The sequence below is a fragment of the Equus quagga genome, chromosome 8 (assembly GCF_021613505.1).
Source record: "Equus quagga isolate Etosha38 chromosome 8, UCLA_HA_Equagga_1.0, whole genome shotgun sequence".
In the NCBI taxonomy this organism is placed as follows: domain Eukaryota; kingdom Metazoa; phylum Chordata; class Mammalia; order Perissodactyla; family Equidae; genus Equus; species Equus quagga.
The window spans coordinates 25,601,103-25,624,730 of record NC_060274.1 but is presented as its reverse complement, the minus strand read 5'-3'; the positions used below and the strand labels follow the sequence as shown (position 1 = coordinate 25,624,730).

The 23,628-nt window shown below is 40.4% G+C and overlaps 1 protein-coding gene across 1 annotated transcript in view; it reads right to left on the bottom strand.

Annotated features, from left to right (window-relative positions):
- The window catches only part of TXLNB (taxilin beta), a 46,079-nt gene extending 25,885 nt beyond the window's left edge, over positions 1-20,194 (bottom strand). Inside the window, exons 1-4 of the mRNA XM_046670108.1 lie at positions 20,048-20,194; positions 17,354-17,806; positions 9,168-9,259; positions 3,523-3,693 (exon numbers count right to left, since the gene is read on the bottom strand). Of these exons, the coding sequence (XP_046526064.1) occupies positions 3,523-3,693; positions 9,168-9,259; positions 17,354-17,792 (702 nt within the window). The 5' untranslated portion in view covers positions 17,793-17,806; positions 20,048-20,194. The remainder of the gene's footprint in view (positions 1-3,522; positions 3,694-9,167; positions 9,260-17,353; positions 17,807-20,047) is intronic.
- Positions 20,195-23,628: the final 3,434 nt, after the last annotated feature.

Below are 23,628 nucleotides of genomic sequence, written 5' to 3'. Positions count from 1 at the left end.
ATTCAAATTATTCTTGATTTTCGTCAGAAATTATAGAGGCCAGAATATAGAATCTATAAAAGACTGAGAGAAAGAAAGAAAAGAAAAAAACCCCTTGTTAACCCAGAATTCTATATCCAGTGACTATAGTCTTCAATAATAAAAGCAAAAGAAAGACATTTTTTTTTAAAGATTGGCACCTGAGCTAACAACTGTTGCCAATCTTCTTCTTCTTCTTTTTTTTTTTTGAGGAAGATTAGCCCTGAGCTAACATCTGCTGCCAATCCTCCTCTTTTTGCTGAGCAAGACTGGCCCTGAGCTAGCATCCATGCCCATCTTCCTCTACTTTGTATGTGGGACACCTGCCACAGCATGGCTTGACAAGTGGTGCCATGTCTGCACCTGGGATCGGAAGCAGCGAAGCCCAGGTCCCTGAAGTGGAACATGGGAACTTAACTGCTGCACCGCCAGGCTGGCCCCAAGAAAGACATTTTAAAGATGAAAAGAAAATAAGATAATTGATTTCCAGCAGACTTGTAGTATAAGAAATGCTGAAGGAAGTTCTTCAGGCTGAAGGGAATGAGACAAAACAGAAAAACTTGAAGCTTCTGAAGGAATAAAATACATCAGAAACGGTAAATATCTGGGTAAATAAAAACAGTTTTTGCATTTAATTTTTAAAGAAACAGATGATTGTTTAAAGTAAAAATTATAACAAAATTATATATATATATAATATATATTATATAATTATATATATTATATAAAATATATAAAATTATATATAAAAAATTATAACGTTGTCTCACGGGCCTTATAAATGTACGTAAAGGTAATACTCATCACAGTTACAGGTTAGAGGCGGGGGAAGTAAATGGACCTATTTAGTTGCAATGCTTCAATATATTATGTGAAATTACGGGAAAGTATTAACTCCAGGTGGACTATGAAAAGTTAAGAATGTATACAGTAATCACAGAGCAACCACTATAAAGGCAAAGAGGTACAGTTAAAAATCCAACAGAGAAATTAAAATAGAATTTTAAAGGCATTCAAATAATCCAAAGGAAGTCAGGAAAAGAACAAAGGAACAGAAAACAGAGTGACAAATAGTACATAAACAATAAAATGGTAGACATATATCCAACCACACTAATAATTACATGATATGTTAATAGACTCGTACTCTAATTGAGAGGCAGATACCGTGAGAGAAAGTAAGCAAGGTCCAACTCTACACTGTCTCTAAGAGATGCACTTTAATATAAAGACCCAGGTTGAAAATAAGTGGATGGAAAGAGATGTACCATGCAAACAATGAGAGTAAGAAAACAGGAGTGGCTATATTGACTTCATATAATGTAGACATCATGATAAAGATTATTACTGAAGAACCTTTCATAGTGATAAAAAAGTCTTCGTCAAGGAGACATAACAATCATAAATGTGTATATACCTAATACCATTGCTTCAAAGTACATGAAGCAAAAATTGACATGATTAAAAGAAGTAGACAATTCCATAATTATATTAGGAGGTTTTTAACACCCATTCCTCAGCAATTGATAGAGCAATCAGACAGATATTTAGTAAAGACATAAATGCTCTAGAGCTAATTGTTACTTACACGACATTACATCTATCATCTGAAGAACACACATTTTTTCCAAGTACCATGTATGTTCATTAAGATAGACCATATATGATGGGCTATAAAAATTAAACAAAACTTCTTGAGGCCAGCCTGGTGGCATAGCGGTTAAGTTCGCGTGCTCCACTTTGGTGGACTGGGGTTCAGCGCTTCGGATCCCAGGAACAGACCTAGCACCACTCGTCAAGCCACGCTGTGGCAGGGGTCCCACATATAAAATAGAGGAAGATGGGCGCAGATGTTAGCTCAGCAAAAGGAGGAAGATTGGCCACGGATGTTAGCTCAGGGCTAATCTTCCTCAAAAAAAAAAAAAAAAAATTAAACAAAACTTCCAAACAATCCACAAGTCAAAGAAAAAATCAGAAGGAAAATTAGAAAATATTTTGAATGTAAATCCTGATTTTGACACTTAAAATATGCATGACCTTGGACAACAGATTTTGGATTGCTGAGTCTCAGTTTCTTCACCAATAAAATGGAGATATTGATCCTCACAGGGTTGTTGTGAAGATTAAATAAGATAACGTGTAAAGCAGGTAGCACAACTCCTGGAATAATAAGGATTCTTAATTCCAATGTTCCTAACTGTAAACCAGGACTGAGGGTGTATGGTTCTATCTACAGGGTCTCCTGCCACTGCCATCATTCGGTCCCTGAATGAGACCCAACGAGGCCCAGACACACCCTCCCACTCCTTAAATCTCTTTGTTGATATATCTGTTGACTTAATTTCTAGCTCCTTACTATACACACTCCTGAAAGCCAGGAAATTTATAGAAACATAGAGCCTATTATTGAATATGTACCTTGAGCTGAGGAGGACGCTTCCATCCCAGACCCCATCTGACCTGGGTTTTTATTGTCCCTAGTGCAAAGGCTGAAGAGATGCCAGAAGCTCATCTCCTACAACTCGCAGTTTGAGAGTTGGGGTTCACCACACTGGCCTCCCACTCCCAGACATCAAAACCAATTCTGGAATGTGAGGAGCCACTGTCCTCTTGTATTTTTCTTCTTAACTCCATTGTACAAGCTCAGCAATGATCAAAATCTCTCTATTTCTTAAAGTATCTCCTTTTAAACAGATGTAATAACTATCTCGCAGGAATATTGGTGTCTAATTAATTCTTATTTGTTGAAAGCTTTAAGATCTCCAGCTGGAAAAGGGATTGTAGACACATGCAGAATTATCTCGGAGAACCCGGCATCTTGCTTCCTTGAATGGAGCTAGTGTCTGCGTGTAGTCGAATTAGCCACGCTGCTAGAGGCTCATGCTGTGATTGATGAAGCCCACGCAGACTGCGTGAAGCGATCAGTCTATTATTTTTAGATTGAATAATTACGTCTGAGGAGCCTCAGTATTTTTCCAGTAGTTTCTTTTTTCAGCTGACTATTGACATTTTGGCTCTTAATCTTGCTTTATTATGTCAATTAGTTTTGTGTCATTTTATTTCATGTCATGCAGATTTCATTTTCATACAAAAAATCTTGAACTTTTCCAAGTTTGTAATTTAAAGAATAGAACAAAGGCTTACCTTAAAAACAAAACAAGACAAACTCAACGTAAGAAAAAGTGGGAGGAGAGGGGGCGGCACACATTTTCCCGAGGGCCTACTCTGTGCCAGGTACTACTATCTCGCACCTTACATATGTGACCTCATTTAATTTTTCCCAGACCACACAGTGAAGTCGCAACAGTCTCCATTTTACGGAGGAAACAGGCTTGGGAGGCAAAACAATTTACTGATGGTCGCAAGTGAGCACACGGCAGGGCTATTATCTGAACCCAAGTCTCTGTGATTCTAAAATTCATGCTCTTCCCATGGTTAGCAGAAGCTTGTGTCTATGCAGCATGCAAGAAAGTGTGTTCTGTGGACACCTGTACTGACACATACCTTCAGAGTCTTGTTGTGTCTCTGCAGCTCCCGGCACAGACTCTCCAGCTTGCTTCGGGCGAGGACAGCTCTGCTGTGTTCGCCTTGTAACTGGTCCTTTTCTTTCTGGATTTGTGCCTGTTTCTTTTGTAAGAGTTTTAGCTTCTTTTGCTCAGTGCGATGTTCATCCAGCTAGAGGTGAGGGTGCAAAGAGGAAGGAAATGGCAGGACTCCCTTTTGAGTTGACAGAAAAGGAGCAAAAGAGGAAATGCCTCAAGTTGCTCTCGGTTGTTTGGAAAAGTTCTGCTCTTATGACTGTCCCTCTGGAATCAAATGAACCCACAAATGTCACCTTTGAAGTAGTTGTAGATTTGGTTTTTCAGGCGTAACTTTCATAGGTTTTTCCTCATCATCACTATCATTGTTGCTCTCTTCCTACGTTGGGCTTCTTTTCAGTGGCCTAGAAATAGTTTTATCTTTCTTGAGTCTATTCAGCGATGCCAGTCAATATAGAAAGGCGTGTCTCAGAATCTGTAAACTGCCAGAGTTCCCCATAATGCCTTGCCTCGGGGCAAAGGTCAACAGTGTGTCTGCAGGTTCACAGTTAGTTCTCACAATTTTTACTCAAAACAAGCTTATAGCAACTATTTGTAAAAATAGAAAAGAGAAAGGCAGGCTCCTGGTAAACAGAAGATGAAATCCTCTTTATAATTTTGGGCTTTGGGTGTGGGTTGTGAGAAAGGGAGAGGAGAGAAAGTACTATCTAGCATTGATGATTTTTCACCAAAGCTTCAGAATGGCCACTGCACAACTCAGTAGCATGAATGGCAAGTATCTGTAACATGCCCTACGGCCCCCCACCCCGCAACCTCAGTGCTTTTGGTAAATAAATCATGACACTTGTTTCTGCCGAGCCCAGGTGGGGCCTCTTCTCACCCTCCTCCAGCAGCCACAACTGAAGGATCAGAGACAGCATGGAAAATGAAACCAGTGCACCACTGGACTTTCCATTGTGGGATGCTAAAGTTCTGGGGTAGGGTTGTGCAATAAAATGTATGACACTCAGTTACATTTGAATTTCAAGTAAATAGGGAATGATTTTTTACCAAAGTATATCCAAAATATTGCATGGGACATACTTTTGCCGAAAAAATTTGTTTACTTCAAATGCAAAGTTAACTGGCATTCTGTATTTTTAGTTGCTAAATTTGGCAACATTTTTATGGAATTCTCATCGGGGTGGGAGAGTTTGGGGATCAACCTCCAGAAGCCACCAGAGATGAGCATACACTCCGGCGATGGTCTCAGCCTGTCAATCAGTGTAGCCATGTGCAGCTGGTAGCCCTCTGTCCAGAGCCATTTCCTCACTGGACCCAGTTCCCTGAGTGCCTTCATGGGGTCTAAGTGGGTAGGTACTTGTCCTAATCATGGCCTTATTGGTTCCTGGAGAGGAAGAGCCCTGGGGAGCCCCTGGGTGCTTCTGGACCCCAGGTGTTCCTGGTGCCTCACAGAGCCTGATGCCCGTGGAGACACACACGACGGGGGCCCTGATAAGTGTCTCAGTTTCCCTGTCTTGAAAAAGCATTTATTCTTTCTGAACTAGATGAACAGGACTGTCACACTGTCTTCAGTTCATATCTTATTTTACTCCCTTCCTTTCTCCCTCCTGCCACATTGATATGTCCATTTTATAACGGACACATTATAATGTCCTTGCCATATTAAGCTGGGATATTCATACACGATATTCTATTCCTCATACTTATGGGACGATTTTTACTTATTAGTGAGAATTAGCATCAGGAAAAACTAGGCCAATATTACTATAAATATTGATTGAAATTGACATCCTTCTTGAGGTTCAATTGGAAAATCAATATTTTATTATATATTTCTCGTGCTAATCTGCTCGTAGAATAGATGAGGTCCTTTCATTTTGTACCATAGTTAGTAGTTAGTGGTGAAACTTCTGTGCTTATGTTTGTACTTTAAATGACCTATTGTATTCCCGGATATTTATATACTGTCATTATTGTTACTGCCATTACAGTTTAGACTTTACCTTTTGAAGATTAAATCATGTGTCAGGGTTCCTCAGTCTGAGCACTATTGACGTAATGGGTCAGAGAATTCTATGTCATGGGGGCCTGTCCTGTGCAATCTAGACTGTTTAGCAGCATCCTTGGCCCCTACCCTCTACATGCCAGCAGCACTCCCCAGTTCTGACATCCAAAATATCTCCAGACAGACATTGCCTATGGTCCCATGGTAGGCAAAACTGCCTCTGTTTGGGGAACACTGCCCTCTGTGAGTTTATCTGATCGTCAGGAGGAGGAGATCTAACTTGTGTTTCCCACGTTGGAAGAGATGATTTCTGCTTGCTCATCAACCATTTAAGTCCTAGTTTTACTGCAAGATCATACACGTTTGAAATTTAGCTATGTCTATCTTGCTTTGCTCTAAATAAAAACTCTTAACTCTCTGATAATTTTTTTTTAGAGCGTGGCTCATTTTCTTCGATTACTTCAGATGTATGTGAATGCATGTGGAGTTTCTTAATGAATGAGAGCAAGCATATTGCCACTGAATCAACTTCAGTAAAATGCTGGCTTTGTGATGTAGTAATGCACTTAGACATGGTTCTTCTGTACAATTGTAACAGGCATATAGGATTTTCATCTGCAATTTCTGTTGTTCTCGCTTTTTTTTTTGTTATTAAGTTAAAAGAGCAAAACTAACGCCAAGTACAAAGTTAGAATAGTATTAGTGATGTAACTACATAAAAATTGAGTAAATCTGCAAAAAATATTTCTTCCAGGTCATTTCTTAGTTTAGTCATGAAGTGTCCTTATTTATTAATGAATACCATAGTAGGCAATCCTGCAGGATTCAGAATCTATGAGGATGAGTGAGCACGAGTGGCAGTGACTCACAGCTTTGAATTTGGTGACTTACTCTGTGTTAACACTTATATTTCAGGCACTTTCTATATTAATATCCAAATCAATGAGCAGGGAAATAGGTTTTAGTCTCCAAGTAAAAGTTTGAAATTCTTCATAATTTTTCCTTTCTGAAGAGGAAATGTAGTGGGGTTTCTTTGGTCAGTTTTCTCCAATTCACTTTTTCTAGAATGATCTTTTGGGCTTTGAAGTTTATTATAGGGCATGATACAAATGCCAAAGTACAGCAAGCAAGGCTTGAATGGAGTAGAATCTTTGGAAAAACACCCTCTGTGGGGCGATTGCTTGGCTGGGAGGTGGAGCAGGTGCAGAGAGTTTCCAGACACCATGGTGAACAGCCCTGGCTCCCAGGAAGACTGGAGAAGGGATCCTGCTCTGATGTACTGCTATGGGGCTGCAGCACGGTGAATGGCTTCCTTTGCTAGTCTAGAATGCTCCCCAGTCTAGCCAATACAGAATACGGCATGAGAAACTAAACATGAATGGCCTAGGTATGAGTAGATAAGTTAAAGGGGCAAAGAGAAAATGATGTGGAAAATATCAAAAAGAGCAAGAATGGACAGGTGAAAACGGGGGCCATATTTTTGGGAAAAATATTACTTTGACACCTAACATTTTATGGTGTTGAAATTTTCATACGTGGTTAATAGCCAATATTAAACAAGTTGCAATAAAATTGGTCCACTGATACTTACTTTATAAATTTCTATCATTCTTTGGAAAGCAACATGGTCATTAAAAAAAAAAAAGCCTTCATACTGTTTGATTTAGTAATCTTATTTCTGGAACTTTTTCCTAAAATCATAAAAAAGGAGAAGGAACAAATCTAATGTAAGATAATGTTCACTGTAGCAATATTTGGTAAAGCAAACATTGGAAGGAATCTAGATGTCCCCAAATTAGAGAACCAGTAGATACGGCCACTTAATGGAAAATGAAATCACTTTTAGAAAATATAATTATGAAGACTATAAACTGCGTGGGAAAATGTCTGTCATATGAGCCAAAAAATCAGATACCAAATTATATGGACCTTACAATGGTAATTATAATGAAAGGTATCTGTACATATAGCAGAAACTGGAAAGTTGTGTTTTAGATTATGGGACTAGAGACATTTTTACCTGTGTTGTGCATTCAGCAGTTTTCTTATACTATCGTGATGTGTTTTATGTGATTAAAAAACAATTTAGAAGTATTGTCAGCAGAGTTAAGCAATCAGCCAGTCACTCAAGGTTTCAGAATTTCTCTGGGTCTGTTGTATGACAATTCAGCATAACAGGAGGCATCAAGATAAAAGAAGAAAGGAAAGAACCAACAGGGATTACAGGATAAAGTCAGAGTGAAAACTACTCCATCAGCAGGGATAAGATGCAGCCGGGGACCTGAGGGCTCCAGGGGCCTGAAGCTCATTCAGTTTTGGAGACCTTCTTTTAAAAAACACTAAACAAAAAACAAAATTAAGAAAAGAGAATTATGTCCTGAGCCTCAGAGGGGCCCTTGCGAGTGGAAGACCCTGACTCCTAAGTTCCTTTAGCTGCAGGTGACCCTGCCTTCAGGAGCAGGCTGACGACTGCCAGGAGGAGTTGTTGTGCTGTGTGTGTGGACTTAAGCTGCATTCTTCTGTCACTGCTTCTCCAAAAGAAAGAAGTGAAAAAATTTTTTTAAAGAAAGGAAGCAAAAATGTGAGAGAAGTACATTGCCCGGCTCCACTTAGAGGATGCCATGTCTCAGCTGTGGGTCTCATACACCCTGGGGTGGTGCACGGACCTCAGGCCTAGCTCCTTTAGTGAGTTTTCATGAGGTTCATGAAACCAGATATGCTGGCTTCCCTGAACCCTTCTGTTTTTTCCAAGTGGCCCACGGATTCTCTCGTGCCTGGGAGGGCTTCCCTTCGTCCCAGGGGCCCTAAGTGATTAAGAGAGAGACTGCGTGGGGAGGACCTAGCACTGGGCACGAAACAGCCGCATCAAAGGCCTTGCCATTTTGGGGGAGGGGAGAAGAATGTAGCTCAAAAAGAAGAGGGAAGGAAGGGAGGCAGGAGGGAAGGAAGGGAGGGAGGAGGGAAGGGAGGGAGGAAGTTGTCAAGATCAAATGAGATTGTGTCACAAGTACTCAACGCTCGGCCTTCCTGAGGGGACCCCCTTCAAAACACCTGGGCACAAGAACTGAATGAAAGTTTGCTTTCACGTCAAGTGTATTTATCTTTTATTGCAAAGCCAAAAAGAACTTCTAAATATCCACAATTTTTAATTACCTATACTTTTCTCTTTCGTCCCCCAAATTAGACTCCAACTCTGTCCTCTTTCTTCCTTTTGCTGTTATTCCTCAGTTTTCTGTCTCATTTTTCCTTTAAAAACAATTCTGCTTTTCTGATTCCAGCTTTGGTTTGTCTGAACTAACCAGCCATGGCCTATAATGATGGACCTGAAAACTAACAGCCTCCTTTCTTGGCTCTAACCAGAACCTGAATATTTCTGACAAAAAGAGCTCCTCAGGGGCCAGCCTGGTGGTGCAGCGGTTAAGTTTGCACGTTCTGCTTTGGCAGCTGGGGTTACGCTGGTGTGGACCTACGCACCACTTGTCAAGCCATGCTGTGGCAATGTCCCACACATAAAGTAGAGGAAGATGGCTACAGATGTTACCTCAGGGCTAATCTTCCTCAAAAAATAAAAATTAAAAAAAATAGCTAATCAAGGATCTTACCAGTTCAGCATACTTCTTGAATAAAAAATCAAGCTTTTCTTCAGGGGTTTGCAACTTGTTCAGATTTTGCATTAGTAGGTTGGCTTCTTTGCCTTAAAAGAAAACAAAAATCATAAAGATATTTTTGAAAGTAAGTGTTGAACTTGAAGTCAGATTATACGGGCTGGAATCTCAAATTGTCTACTTGCTAATTACCATCTAACTTTAGCCAAGCCACTTAACCTCTCAGAGCCTCAGATATAATTTTCCTCTCCTCTGAGAAAAGATGACACTTCTCTTACAGAGGAAGTGAGGATTGGCTGAGAAGTCTGGGAAAATGTGTGGTACAGTGTTGGGCTCATGCCAGATTCTCAACAAATGTCTGCTGTGACAGTAGTCCCCAAATTTTCATCCCAAGAATCCATTCTTGTTACTTCCCTCCATAGTCTAAATATTCAAAATAATTGTGAATATTTTGAAAATATGACACATGGAGTTGCCAGAATTCCAGCACAAAGCAGAGAAGCTTGACAGTCTGTCCATCTTTTTGTTTGTCTGTTTTTTTCTTTTAGTAGCTCTTTCCTCTTTTTGGGGGGGGGGGAATAATTCACTTCTGTGTATGAGCCTGTTCCATGAGATTTGGGTGGGAATAACTGATCATATTTCCCACAAGCAGAGACTAAAGTCAGTGTGGAGGGAAGATGGAACCCAGACGCGCAGTGCCTTTGCGACAGGCCTCTTTGTGTCTCTGTGGCCAGTCTGGCCTCCAGGGCCCTCCTTTCTCCTATTCCTGCGTTACTGCTCACCTATCTGTGACGACCTCTCTGTCTAATCAGAGTAGGGAGGTCAAGTCACACAGTGAAGCCCATGTTTCCTGATATAAATTTGCTTAAGAATATTAACAATTCTGACAACCTTTATCCCAACAGTCATTGTCTCTTTGCTGGAATATTTGCTTTCATCCTGGAGAGGTAGATATATCACGGAATTAAAGTTGCCATGGAATACAGGCCATAGGACATACTTGGACAGTCATGCCTCGCTTAACGACCAGGAAGCCTTCCAAGAAACTCATGGTTAGATGATTTTGCCATTGTGGGAATATCACTGCGTGCACTTACACAAACCTCAGCGGTACAGCCTACCACACACCTAGGCTGCATGGTACTAATCTTATGGGACCACTATCGTACGTGCTGTCTGTCATTGACCAAAACATCGTTATGCGGCACACGACTATACTAAAACATGATGCATTATTTATCCGAAATTCAAATTTCCTTTGCTTTCCTGTATTTTTATTTGCCAAATTTGGTGACTCTAATGGCATCAAAGAATTTTAGGTCTAGAAGGAACTTAAAAGAACATCCAGACAACTGGTTAGTTTTATAGATTAGGAATCTAAGGCCCAGAAAAGCCCCAAGTTACATAGTTAGCACTGTCAGAGACAGGCTTGACTCCAAAGTCTGTCTGCTTGCCCGAAACCACTAAGTCCCTCCACTCCCATGCCGAGGAAATCTAGAGAAATCAAACGAAACTTTTTTGAAAAAAATGACCTCATTCCTAATAGCTGGTGGTGTCTATCTTTGCCCAGGGAGTCAGTTCAGATTAGAGACATGGCCCAAGACAGGGGAGAAGGTGGGGCCAGCCGTCCCCCTCCAGCTCTCCAAGTGGCCCAGCACGCGGCCTGGAGACTGAGCCTCAGGGCTGCCCCGCCCCCCGGGCCTGTGCTGCAGCTCTTTCTCCAGCAGCAGGGATGGACGCGCCCCGGTCACCCTTGTGCAGCGTCTGAGGAAGGTGCCACATGAAGACCGCCGTCCTGAGCCAGAGGGTCATCTATTAAAGACAATAATTTAAAGACAAGAGATGTACTGCTGATCAGATTTGGGTCAGGACCCAGCACAGAGCTTGGCCCATGGCAAGTGCGCAGTGGATGTTGGTAATAACGGAACAAGACACAGCCGACTGGTGCACATGCCGTCGTGTAAATCAAACGGAGCCCGTCCTGGAGACAGCGCCCGCCCGCGCCCTGTGCTGCGCGCCGCGTCCTTCTCGGCTCTCGGGGGCGGAACCCCGGAGGGAGGCCGGTGGTCTCTTTTCTCTACATGAAGTATCTTCTCTCCTTTTTGTTAACTGTGAGAAGAGGGTTTTTAAAAAGCTGTCACTCTCACTGAGGTCTCCTTCTACTCCCATATTCTGTTATTTTGTGTAGATTAACATTCAGGTGCATCAATCTATCCTTCAAAAATGAGTTCCCCTTTCAACAAAAAACCCAAGAAGTTGGAGAAAGGCAGGTGTGGAAGCCGTAGATTTGTGTCATCAGAGAGCTTAGTTTTTACGCTTCCATTGACTTTGCTGGGCTACAGCGCTGTGTGGGCTTACTGGAGGAAGGGAATGGACGAAGAGCCTTGCTCATCATCTAAGAAAGGCTGTAATTACAATTCCACGGGAATGGGGCCATTTGGCGACAGTCTCAGACACAAGAGGAAAAATGGACTTCGTTGAGGGACGTTTTATTGGGAGAGGATGACCTACCTTCTTCCTAATGTGTCGTTCTAAAGCAATGTGGTTGTGAGATTAGTCATAAAGCAAGGGACAGAACTGAAGTCCCGTTAAAGCTGGGGAGGCATGTGGTGGGCACAGGGCGCCACTTGGCCAGATGCTCGGTTTGGCCTCTACACGAACGTGGAACCACCTGTGCAGCGAGAGCAACCCTGTGATGCGCGGCTGCAGCCACCGCATAGTTGTCGACTGCGGGGGTGTCGACTATAAAGGAATTATTTTTACGTCAAAGAAATTAAAAACCTTAAGTGAAAACAATGAAATTAGCCACAGAAATGTGGACTACGATTTTTCTTAAACTTTTAGCTTAGCGATAACTTTATAATAAGTTTGGTGAAAAAATATGCAGATTTAATGAGCGTTCCAAACTATGCTTTTTTTCTTCCAAAATTACCTTTTAGAACTTTGGGGCTAAAATTTGGTCGCGGATACACACCTGCCTCTCTCTTCTCCCTTCATGATCTCCGTGTGTTCTGGCAGAAGCTTACAGCAGGAAAAGATTGTGGATGTTCTGTTTCAAGCATTAGACCCAGATTCATATTTCAGTGTGAATTTTGTTTTCTTTTTTAATAGTTTAAAAATAATAAGTGTGATACAAATAGTTCCTGAGCATCTTTTAAGGGAAATAAGATGCATGTACCTAGAGGATAGGAAGGAGAGCAGAGTTAAATTCACCCTGAACCTGGGTTCTAGAAGTGACCCTGCCATCAACTAGTTCAGTCACTGCTTTTACGGACGTTTAAAACCTCTGGGTTTCAATTTCCCTGTCTATGAAATTAGTAGCTTGATTAAATGGATTCTGAGTTCAGCCCTTGAGATTTGATGATTCCATGACTGAAACAGCTTTAATCACTTTTAGCTTGATTTAGGTAACAACGACAACAAAATTAACATTGTTTGGATGGTATATTTGTCTTCCTAAAATGTTTTGGTCTGCTTTTTGAATTTGTAAAGAGTCTCTGACCCCTCACTGTCCCCTCTCATGGTTGTGGTTTTTGTTTGTTTCTCTTGGTTTTATTGGTTCCATCAGTTTTGAAAATACTATCTGCCCCATATTTTCTAGTTGTATTGTTTTCCAATTGGCTGACATTTTATTTCTCTCGTGTTTTAGTGGCCTTGCTATGTGTATTTGGAACTTTGGCCTCTGACTCTGTTCGGGGTGGATCTGGACTTCTTATTAGGTCAGTTGATGATGTGTTTAAATTACTAGAAATTTCTGGGCTATAACTATACAGAAAACTTTCTTAACAAGAAGATCTTGGAGTCTAATAATGAAGAGATTATTCCAGGGAAAACAAAATAAAGCAAAATCTTATAATGAAAAAGAAAAACATCAGGAAGAGTAGGAGGTTGTTAATGCATCCATTCCTGACTCTGGTCAGAATCGAGTACTAATCATTTTGCTCAAGACATTTTTCTGTCCCCTCACCTCCTTCTCTCAACCCTCCTCTCCTTTCAGGATCTGGCCTAAGTTCTAGCTTCCCTAGCAATCTGCTCATGAACCTTTCAGCCTCTGCTGATTCCTCTTTCCCCTGAATTCTTCTGGTCTCTCGCCATCTCTTCCAGAAAATTTAACACTCGTATCAAAGCAACAGACTATTTCCCTCTCAGGATGAAACTAGGCAAACAGGCTAAAATGGATGAAGCAGACTATCTGGGAAAGTGACCATTCTGAGTCAGATTAAGTAAATGGCTGAAGACACTTCAGAAGACCAATGTCCTACTCAAGGTGGCCCTCAGAGGCAGAACTGAAACTCACCTGTAACTGGAAAGGTGAAACCCCTTAACTGAGCTATAGCAAACACTCCTCAACAATGGGTTGATTGTTTTTATATACCTTCAGTCCTGTAATATTAGTGACTTCAGGTCTGCCCCTTGCTTCCTTTATAACTAATTTTACAATCACACTAACTTGTTGAGTAACCCTTTCTGCAAACTCTTAAACTCTCTAGGCTTCAATTTCCCTGTCTATAAAATTAGTGGATTGACCAGATGGATTCTGAGCTCAGAATGGACCTGTGGATAGGCTTCATTTTTCTCCAGGCTTTTCAATCAGTTCTCAATCTAAAACTCAGAAGGTATATTACATTTTATCATTGTTTTGTGCTTATGACTATGTGGTGCTTGGGAAGCCCAGAGAATGTTGTCAGAGAAGTGATTAATAAGACACTTGTGAGCCTGGAAGATGGAATGGGAAGCAATGTCAACAGAATGTGTCGTGGTGCCGTCTAACACAGAACCTGTTTTTGTTTCCTTCAGTTCAGATGCAAAGGAGAAAGTGACTCTTTCCCCCAATGTGCTCTGATGTATAATGTGTTGATTGTGGGAGGATGTGTAGCCTCTAAAGGAAACACAGGCCTTGAGTGCCTGGGTTGTAGAGACATTTCCCAAATATTCAAAGAAGTGAAAGAAAGAGATTTTTGGTCCAATAAGTTTTGGAAATGTTATAAACTATGCCCATCACTATTGGAGATTTTCATTGTTGTATATTAAAGGTCAGAGAATTTTGGTAGTGAGGAAACTCTAACATTGTCTGAAATCCCAAACGCCCAAAGTATATACTTTGGAAACTTTTGGGTTAGAGGGTCAGAATATTTCAGCATCTCAAAAATACCAGTAAAGCAACTATTATCGTGTAAATGTACAAACAATTAAAGACTCATCTTTGATCAAGTATGTAAACAAAGTCTAAGGATGTATCTTCAGGTACAGGTTGAATGACTTACTAAAATTCTACACAGGTCCATAGAGGTCCTAAAGGAAGACTACAGCTGGTACTTTATATTTTCTCCAAAAGCATAGAGGAAGCTCTTTCTGAAGCACTGGAACTGTTGCTTCCACAATCTATTTGTGTCAAAATTACCCAGAATGACTTGGCCCTACTCTAGACATAGCAATTCTGAATCTCTGTGTTCAGGAACAGCATTTTTGTCAAATTGTCTATTTGATTCTAATGCATAAAGTCTGAAAATCATTGGTCTAGACCATGGTACAGTGCCATCTAATTGATAAAGAGCCAAGAAGCCTGCTAAAGTCACTGCAGACAACTGAAATAATATTGTCATATTTAGATTAGACTAAAAATGTTGTTTTGGGCCTGGCCTGGTGGTGTAGTGGTTAAGTTTGCACACTCTGCCTTGGTTGTCTGGGGTTCACAGGTTCAGATCCTGAGCACAGACCTACACACCACGAATCAAGCCATGCTGTGGCAGCATCCCACGTACAAAATAGAGGAAGACTGGCAACCGATGTTAGCTCAGGGCCAATCTTCCTTACCCCCACCCAAAAAAGTTTTAATTCATAAAGCAGCTGAAATAGTACAGTGGTTAGAAGAATATGGTGATGGAATTCAGAGAATGGCATGGAAGGGCTAACAGCTTACACACATGTAATTAGAGTGGACCCACCTGGGCCTTCTGATGCACAAACATTGGTTCTGATCAAACACATTCAACTGAAATTTGGCAATCTGTAGATAGTGGCAGAACTAGAGCTGTGGAAGTTTTCCTTTCTCTAACATTTTTTTGGTTATTGGTAATAGTAAGGTTAATACAGAAATAATATTTGAGATAACTCAGGGAAGATAGAGTAGAACTCAGACTTGGTCATCTTGAAGTCTACCTCTACTTTCTTCGTATCCATGCCCTCAATACGATACACACAAATGCCTGTTCAGAAGCAGTTCTAGAGTGACAAGCAAAACAACTTTCCTGGTTAGGTACACTTGAAATCACTCACCTCTGCCATGTGGTTTTGTATTGTCTTATGCAAAGTTTAACAATGATGAATGCAAGGGGATATTTCTGAGATGTGTTTGACAGAAATGGAAAAATAGCTCTGTAACACAGGGCAACTTCATTCTCTTTCCCAGAGTTCCAGAACACTGGAATGATTCTAATCTTGCGATTTGGAACTTGGTATTAGCTAGGTTATTTTAATCTTTACACTGGATGGGTCAAATATGCTATTTGAATGTGCCTTTCAGCCCTTCTTGAAAGCATTGCCAGCAATGGGTTTTAAGCATCATAGTGATGTCCTATGTCAGCACAGACATACTTCTGGATTTACAAATAGCCTGTTACTGGAGTCTGAACCCAGTTCTGACTCCAGTGCCTATGATCCTTCACTCTGCCACACTGTTTTCCAGAAATGAGTGAGACGTGGTCCCTGTCCTTGATAGATTCTTCATCCAGCTTGGGAGGCAGATATATAAATAAACAATTACTGCAGAAAATATAATGGAGAGCTAAGGAAGGTGATACTTACTCTCCCTGGGCACCTTGGAGAACGTATCACATAGGAGGTGGCATTTGTAGTGAGTCTTTCAGTGAAATTCACCAGGGAAGGCAGACAGGGGGACTTACATGGGCAGTAACATGCTTTCACGTGTAGCTAAAAAATTAACTCTGTCACAGCCATGTTTGATGTTACAATCCTACGTGTTCTCCCGACAGTTTCCAGTGCCTGTTCCAGCACTTATCCTGTGTAACAACTAGTTTGCATGTCTGTTTCTCTCTCCATACCTAGAGCTCCTTAACCAAGGGCCCTGACAACTTATTTATCTTTGTGTGCCTAGCACAGTGCCTGAAAAGACTACGCATTAATGAATATGTTGATGAACCAAGGAACTAACCAGAGTAAAAATATTTTCTGCAATTTTTGACATTCTGTAATTGATAGATTTCTCAAGTTTTGTTAAATAAAAAATACTTTACATAGCAATAGAACGTACTACTAAGTGATCTAATAGATAATCATTCTATATACAGAACCATCCCTATATTTATATTTTGTTTAAATCCAGATTCCACTAGCTTTGCTTTAAACAGTTCCAGTTTCCTTCATCCACTCATTCATTCATCCTAACAACCAATATTTATCGAACATCTAGCCTCTGCCATCCACCTTCCTGGACACCAGGCATCCAGTGATGTCCAAATACACACAGTCCCTGCTCTGGAGATAAAAGAGCTGGTGGGGAAAACATGCATGAACCAAATAATCACAGAAGTAAATGCACACTGTCAAATACTGATAAATGCTAGGAAGGAAAGATGCATGGTGCAATAGAAACAGAAAACAGGAAGACTATATCTAGGGGTGAGCTAAAAAGATGCCATTTGAGCTGTGAGCTGAATGATGAGTTAAGTGCTGGAAGGGCTGAACACGGGAATGGGCAGGAATTTCTAAGTAGAGAAAAAAGGATAGACCCAGGCCCTGTGAAGGATGGAGGATGATGTTCAAAGATCTGAAAGAGAAGGTCAGAATGTCTAGCAATTAGGCAGTGGTGGTGACAGGGGCAGAGCGTTCAGGAAGGGGATGTTGTGGGATAAAGTGATGGGAGATAAAGCTGGAGAGATGCTTAGGGCCTGGAAGACCATGTGAAGAATTCTGGTCTTTGTCCTAAGAGCTATGGGAAACCACTGAGGACAGAGGGTAGGTGTGTAACATGCTGCAAGTCCACTTTAGCTCTGTCAAGGGGGTGTGTCTGGGGACAAGAACAGTAAGAGAAGATGTAGGAAGATCCTGAAGGAAGCTATTATAGTGATATAAATATGACATGTGGCTTCTAGTAAAGGTTGGAGGAAGTTTCCCTTTTAGGAATAATTCAAAGAAAAGTCATACATTAGAACATAACTACTTGCCTAATCCTTTTAGGATTTTCTTTTCCAATTTTTGCTCTTTATTACTGACAGGCTCTTTGGCTGTGGGTGGCTCTCCAGAAGCCAGGGGTTCTCTCTCTGTCTCTTCAGTGGCCTCCTCAACATCCGCATCCTCGTTGTCAGGTGGTTCTGGGTTCTCAGGCTGCCCCTTGACCTTGGTGGGACCCTCTTTCCCTGCTGGGCCAGCAGCAGACCCGTAGGTGTTGATGATGTCTTCTAGTTGTTGATTCAACTCTTCAGAGATATCATGAGCTCCTTGTTGGCGCTGCACATCTGCCTCCTCCTCTGGTGCTTGGAGTGAGGTGGAGGAATCCTGATTATCTTGCTTCTCCAGGCCATTTTGACTGGGTAATGATGAATTGTCGCCCGGAGGTGTCGACTGGGGTTCCCCCGAGAGCTGCATAGAGTGATGAGTCTCCATACTGGGAGAGGAATGTAGTGGGAAGCACAGTGAGGTTTACGTAGTTAACCCAGTTACACGTAAATGGTAAAGAGATCTCCACATGGATACCTTCCAGTTACAGTTGCTCACAGAGAGCGAATGTACTTCCACAAACCATCAAAATTGCAATTAAGTAAGAACCGTGGAACGCCGTTTTTCCAAATCAAGTCATACTGTTAGCATATTTTTGGGTTTGGTCTTTAAATTCCAGTAGTATCTCCTATTATTGACATGAACACAGTAATTCAAGATTTGTTTTTTATGGACGTGTTTGTCATTTTGGTTAGAATGGCCAATTTGTGTTACCATTCTCTTATATAATTGTGTGTCGATTTACAATCATTGGAAGTAGATGGATGTATACATTTAAAATGTTTAAATTTTAAATATTTTGTTTTCAAAGTTAAAACATTTAATGCAAGAACCATTGGCTTTACTAAAATCATTCATAACAATAACATTCCTAAACTCTATTTTAATCTATAAATAAAGATTTGATTAATATGAATATGCTGATATAAATGAATTATTATACTGGCTATAGGAGATACTTTCTTGCTTTTCTGGTATTTTCCTTTTCCCAGATAAGTAACTGTAATTATCAATGAGGAAACACTATTCTTGAGGTTCAAACTAGCATCATTTTTGGAAAAAGACAGAAAATGAGGGAAAGTATAAGTTAGTACACAAACTAGTGTAAAAACATAGTGGTGCTCATAATCATAACTCCTTGAACTGAAATAACATATTTTTTGTTCCAATATAAAAACTGACTTTCTTTAGAAAAAAACATATTACAGCTTTCTCTTCTCAGTCAAGAAGCTCTAGGATAACTTAGTTTTCAATAAATAGCAATGTTTAATGAACAGGGAGCAGATGAACGAGGGAAATAGCCCAGATATACTGTGGGCTCTTTGGAAATAGGGGGTGAGGCACGAGCTGAGTCAAGGGTTCCAAGGTTTGTGGCTATTATTATCATGTCTAGGGTTGCAAGAGATTTGGTTTATGCCTGTAAGTTATGGTACATTTTATTTGTAAGTGATATCTAATGATGCTGCTGCTAATTAGCAGCATAAAAATATGACGGGGTCCTCTTAACACACAGGTTTTGCTGTTGTGGTGGCATGAAAGCGAAAACAAAAACACACTGTTCTATGTACGGCACAGCTTCCTCCCCCCGGGCTCAGGCCAGCTGATGTCAACTGCTTGAACGCCAACATGAACAGAAAATTCAACATGTAGACATTGCCACTCATGGCGCTCAGCAAGTACACATTAACTTCTAAGGAAGTACTTTTTTTCTCACTCATTTTAACTCACCAACTTTATCATCAAATGAATCAGTAAACAACTTCTCTTTCTTCATCACTGGAATTTCTTTATCACGACCCTACTTGTTGGGCTCATTCATCTATATATAACTTATGCCTCCACTGAACTCAGAGAAAGACACATGGCACCTGCTGTCCAGCCAGAAGTTATTTTAAGCTCTTCTAAAAGGAGCCCTGGCATTTAGCACTTCATCTTTAAAAATCAAAGGAAGAGAATACGTTTTAGTGCAAATTGAAACCATAAACATTTACTGGTTAAATCCATATGTGGGTTTTAAAGTGTTAAGGAGGCATCTTAGGATGAAATAAAATCTAAAGTTAACCAAACTTCAAAGCAATGAATTTAAATTGACTGACCAGAGGAGTTTTAGTGTTGTTAGTCTAAATGCCAGTGTTTTATTTGTATTTGATTTATTCTTCATTCATCAGAGGCCATACTCATTGATGTTTTTTTCTGTTAATTCCATGGTATCCTTTAAACTCATCTTCCACATTTGCTTTAAAATAGAATAACTGAGTCATTGTAAACCACAGAACAACTCAATTCCTAAAAGTAGCCTCGAGAGAAATCAACAAGAGGAAAAAAACAAAGTCAAAGAACTCTGTTACTTTTAAATAGTCTTATATTAATCGATTTTCTCACAAGAAATTATTTCTAAATTTTATCTTCTACAAACTTTATTGCCTGCCTTTTTTCTCCTCTGAGAGAGAATTTTCCTGTGTGCTGGCCGTCCCAGGAGGTCATCACACAGGTCCCTTCCTGGGCAACGCATTTAATTATAAATAAAACAATGGGAAGTTCTTCAACGGTTCACTGGAAATCTCAAAGTTACAAGTTTTGAATACCACAAACCGCACCCAATAGCTTCTCACAGGGCTTGGGGGAGTGTGTGTCACACTTACCAGAAGGCAAGGAGCTAAGCAGAAAGAGAAAGGAGAGGCCAGAGGCGGCAGAAAGCTAGTGAGAGCAGCAGCAACAGCAGGAGACAGGCCCGCAGTTGTGTTCTTACAAGGGAGAGAGACCACACACACACACACACACACACACACACACACAGGCTGCAGGAGAGCAGGGAGGGGGTGTGGCAGGGAGAGGAACGTCGTATGACGCACGAGAGAGAAATACTGCCTAGCTTCAGAAGCTGTCTCCTGGGCAAACGTCTGAGAAGAGAGAAGCAGCTGGTGGATCTTATCAGACTCCTCATGTTTTGTCCTTTTAAAAATTTAAACTCTCAGTTCATAGCCCCTTTGCCAGCACAGTTTTTCATCATTGTTCTTCTTTTGGGCAGAGATGGGTTTTTCTTCTTTCTTGGTTCATTTCCAGTGTAGTTTGTGGCTCATCTGCTTTTTTCCCCTTCTTATGCTAACCTAATTGGTGTTAGGTTTCTTATAGGAATCACGGGAAAGGAAAAACAATGACATAACAAAAAGGAGGTCGTAGAACTACTTTAATTCTTATGTCGTTGTTTGATTTGTTTGTAAAATTTGAAATAAAAATTTAGATGGCTATGTAGGCAGTGGGTTTCGTGTCATCTTCACGTCGGTGGTAATCAGCGGGACCTCGATCCCACATCCTACTCAGGGAATTGCGTCCCCATCTCAGGGGACTGTGTCCACATCTCAGGTAAACCCTGGGGGAGTCAGTCTGCTTTTTCTTTCTTAGTTTGAGGATTTCCACCCATCCAGCTTTTCCACATCTTTTCTACCGTTTTCAAGCTTTCAACTTGCTCCTTAATCCTCCTTAGAAAAAGCACCTCCTCCTCCTTCACCATAAACTGCCTCTTTCTCTTAACCTACATCCATTCCCCTTTTCTTTCTATTTTTGGAGAATGTGCTCCCATACTTTGCAGAGCAGATTCCTCCCTCAGTGTCTACTGCCTTGGGACAGGGTGGGCATTGTGACAGCCCCTTGTGGCAGGCAGAATACTGCCACCTGAAAGATTCCCATACCCTAATCCCAGGAGCTGGTGACTATGTGACTTTACATGGTAGAAGAGACTTTGCCAGTGTGTTTAAGTCAGGGATCTCAAGATGAGGGGACTATCCAGAATTATCTGGGCAGGCCCAATGTAATCCCAAGGGTTCTTATAAATGAAAGAGGAAAGCAGGAGGGTCAGAATCAGAAGAGGAGAGTTGATGACCACGAAAGAGGTCAGAGTGATGTGGGGCCACAAGCCAAGGAATGTAGGAAGTTTCTAGAAGCTGGGAAAGGCAAGGAAACGGATTCTTCTTAAGATCCTCCAGGAGGAATGCAATTCTGCAGACACCTTGATTTTAGCCCAGTGAAACTCATTTTGGATTTCTGACTTCTAGAACTGTAAAATCATAAATTTGTGTTGTTTTCAGGCCGCTACATTTGCGGTGAATTGTTTTAGTAGCAAGGGGAAACTAAAATATTCCGCCTCCAAACTTCTTCCCACCCCTTTCTCTGAGTTCAGAGGAGGCATAAGTTGTGTATAGATGAGTGTACCCAACAAGTAGAGGTCAGGATAAAGAAATTCCAGTGATGAAGACAATAAAGATATTTATTGCATCATTTGATAGTAAGGTTGGTGAATTAAAATGGGTGAGAGAAAAAGTACTTCCAAGTTAATGAGCTCTTGGTGAGGGACAAGTAGTGAGACTCATACTGGAGTGTAGCAACTGAACCAGTCAGACCTCTCAGTAAACACAAACAAGAAGTCAGCGCTTCTCAAACACAAACAGGAAGTCAGCCATTCTCAAACTCAAGTAACATACAGATTCCTTCAGTGAAATAACAATGTTGAAATTAATTTAAAGAAAAAAAAGAACTCACCTTGACTGGACTGTTATTATATTATTATTTGTACCAATATGTACTAATATAAAAATAGTTATAAACTTTTGATGCTTTAGTTATCATGCCATACAAATTTTTAAAAATATTATTTAGTAAACCCTACAAAACCAATAAATACAATTCAAATTAACATTACTTTTATGTGACAGATAATATTTTACTGAATCCAAATTGCTACTTATAACATGAGTATGGTACTGACTGTCTGTCCTTTTGAGTTCATGGCACTGTCCTAAAATGTGCTTTGTGAAATGACTCAATTTCATCACACCTGGTCCATTCAAATTGTTACATTAGTCTCATTCATATGACCTGCCATAATTTCCATTGGACTTCCTTTGATACTAATGCACCTTTTACTGCTTTTTCTCATTTTCCTGCAATAATTAAAATGGTGCTACTTGGAACTAACTTGATTTTATATGCATATGATACGAAGGCACCAAAATGACAGAAATACATGGTGGCACCAAAATGACAGCTACTCCGATGATCCAGAAGAGACTCATACATTTTTAATTACAAGTGAAATGAATACAAACACACAAACTTGTGGCTCCCAAGAATCCATCTGTGGCCTGTTAGAGGCCCAAAGAACTGGAGTAGGTAAGGAAGGAAGACAAATTAATAGAACTCAGTGCTTTATTATAAAATCAACCTTTGAGCTACTGTAAGGAATATGTTTCTCTTTTGAAAATAATATTTTAATTTTAATGCAAATATTACAAGAAAGTATTTAAGACATCAAATGATGCTAAAAAGCTTATCACAAGAAACAATAATTCCTTGTCCTCCCTCCACCCTTTCCTCCAGCCTTGTTGTGCTCCCAGAGGTAATAATAGTAAACTATGGCAGGTATTGCTTCTGCAACTTTATTTGTAAACAAAACGTCTATCTTGCTGTCTGTCAACTCATCAATTTTTGACATTACCTGTTGTCTTCCCATAATGATAGATGAAGATTTAAATTATTTACACCCCTTTTCTTTGCCTCATTTCTCCATAAAACTACATCTCAATTTTTAATTCATATTCTTTGTTTCATTGTTGAAATAAAGTTCACTGCTAAGTTAGGTAGAACACTGTGATTATAGTTGCATTCTCTTTCAATTTCCTGTTTTTCCTGGAGTTAATGACTACCTTTTCTTTTCATTTGCTTAGTGTTGAGAATACTCTGTCTTCCCAAACTTCATGGGAGCTCTGTAACATGCCTCTCTAAGCTGTTTTCCCCCAGATCAAACCTGTTAGATAAGTTATACATTCTAGCATTTTCTCGGAGATATTACCCACATGCAAACACCCTCAGAGCCTTGACCTCCTGCTCCAGTCTGGGTTGGTGACTTTCTCAGGCTTCCGCACGGCTGTGGTCCCAGCACTTCCTCTGCTGTGATCCTGGGAATTCCCTTTCCTCTCTCCTGCTTCCCGATTCCCATTCTTCCTCTTTCTGGGTTTACTGCCTCCTCTAGTGACACATGTTGCCCATTGGCTTCCTGAGAAAGCAGTTATAGGAGACTGTGTGTGCCTCAAATGCCTTTTTGCTACCCTCATGCTTACTTAGCTGATAGTTTGACTGAATATAAACTTTTTACAAAGTGTAAAAAAATTTTTTTTAATAAAACTTTTTTACATTTCTAGCAAATTTTTAACAGTATTATTGCCTTTTA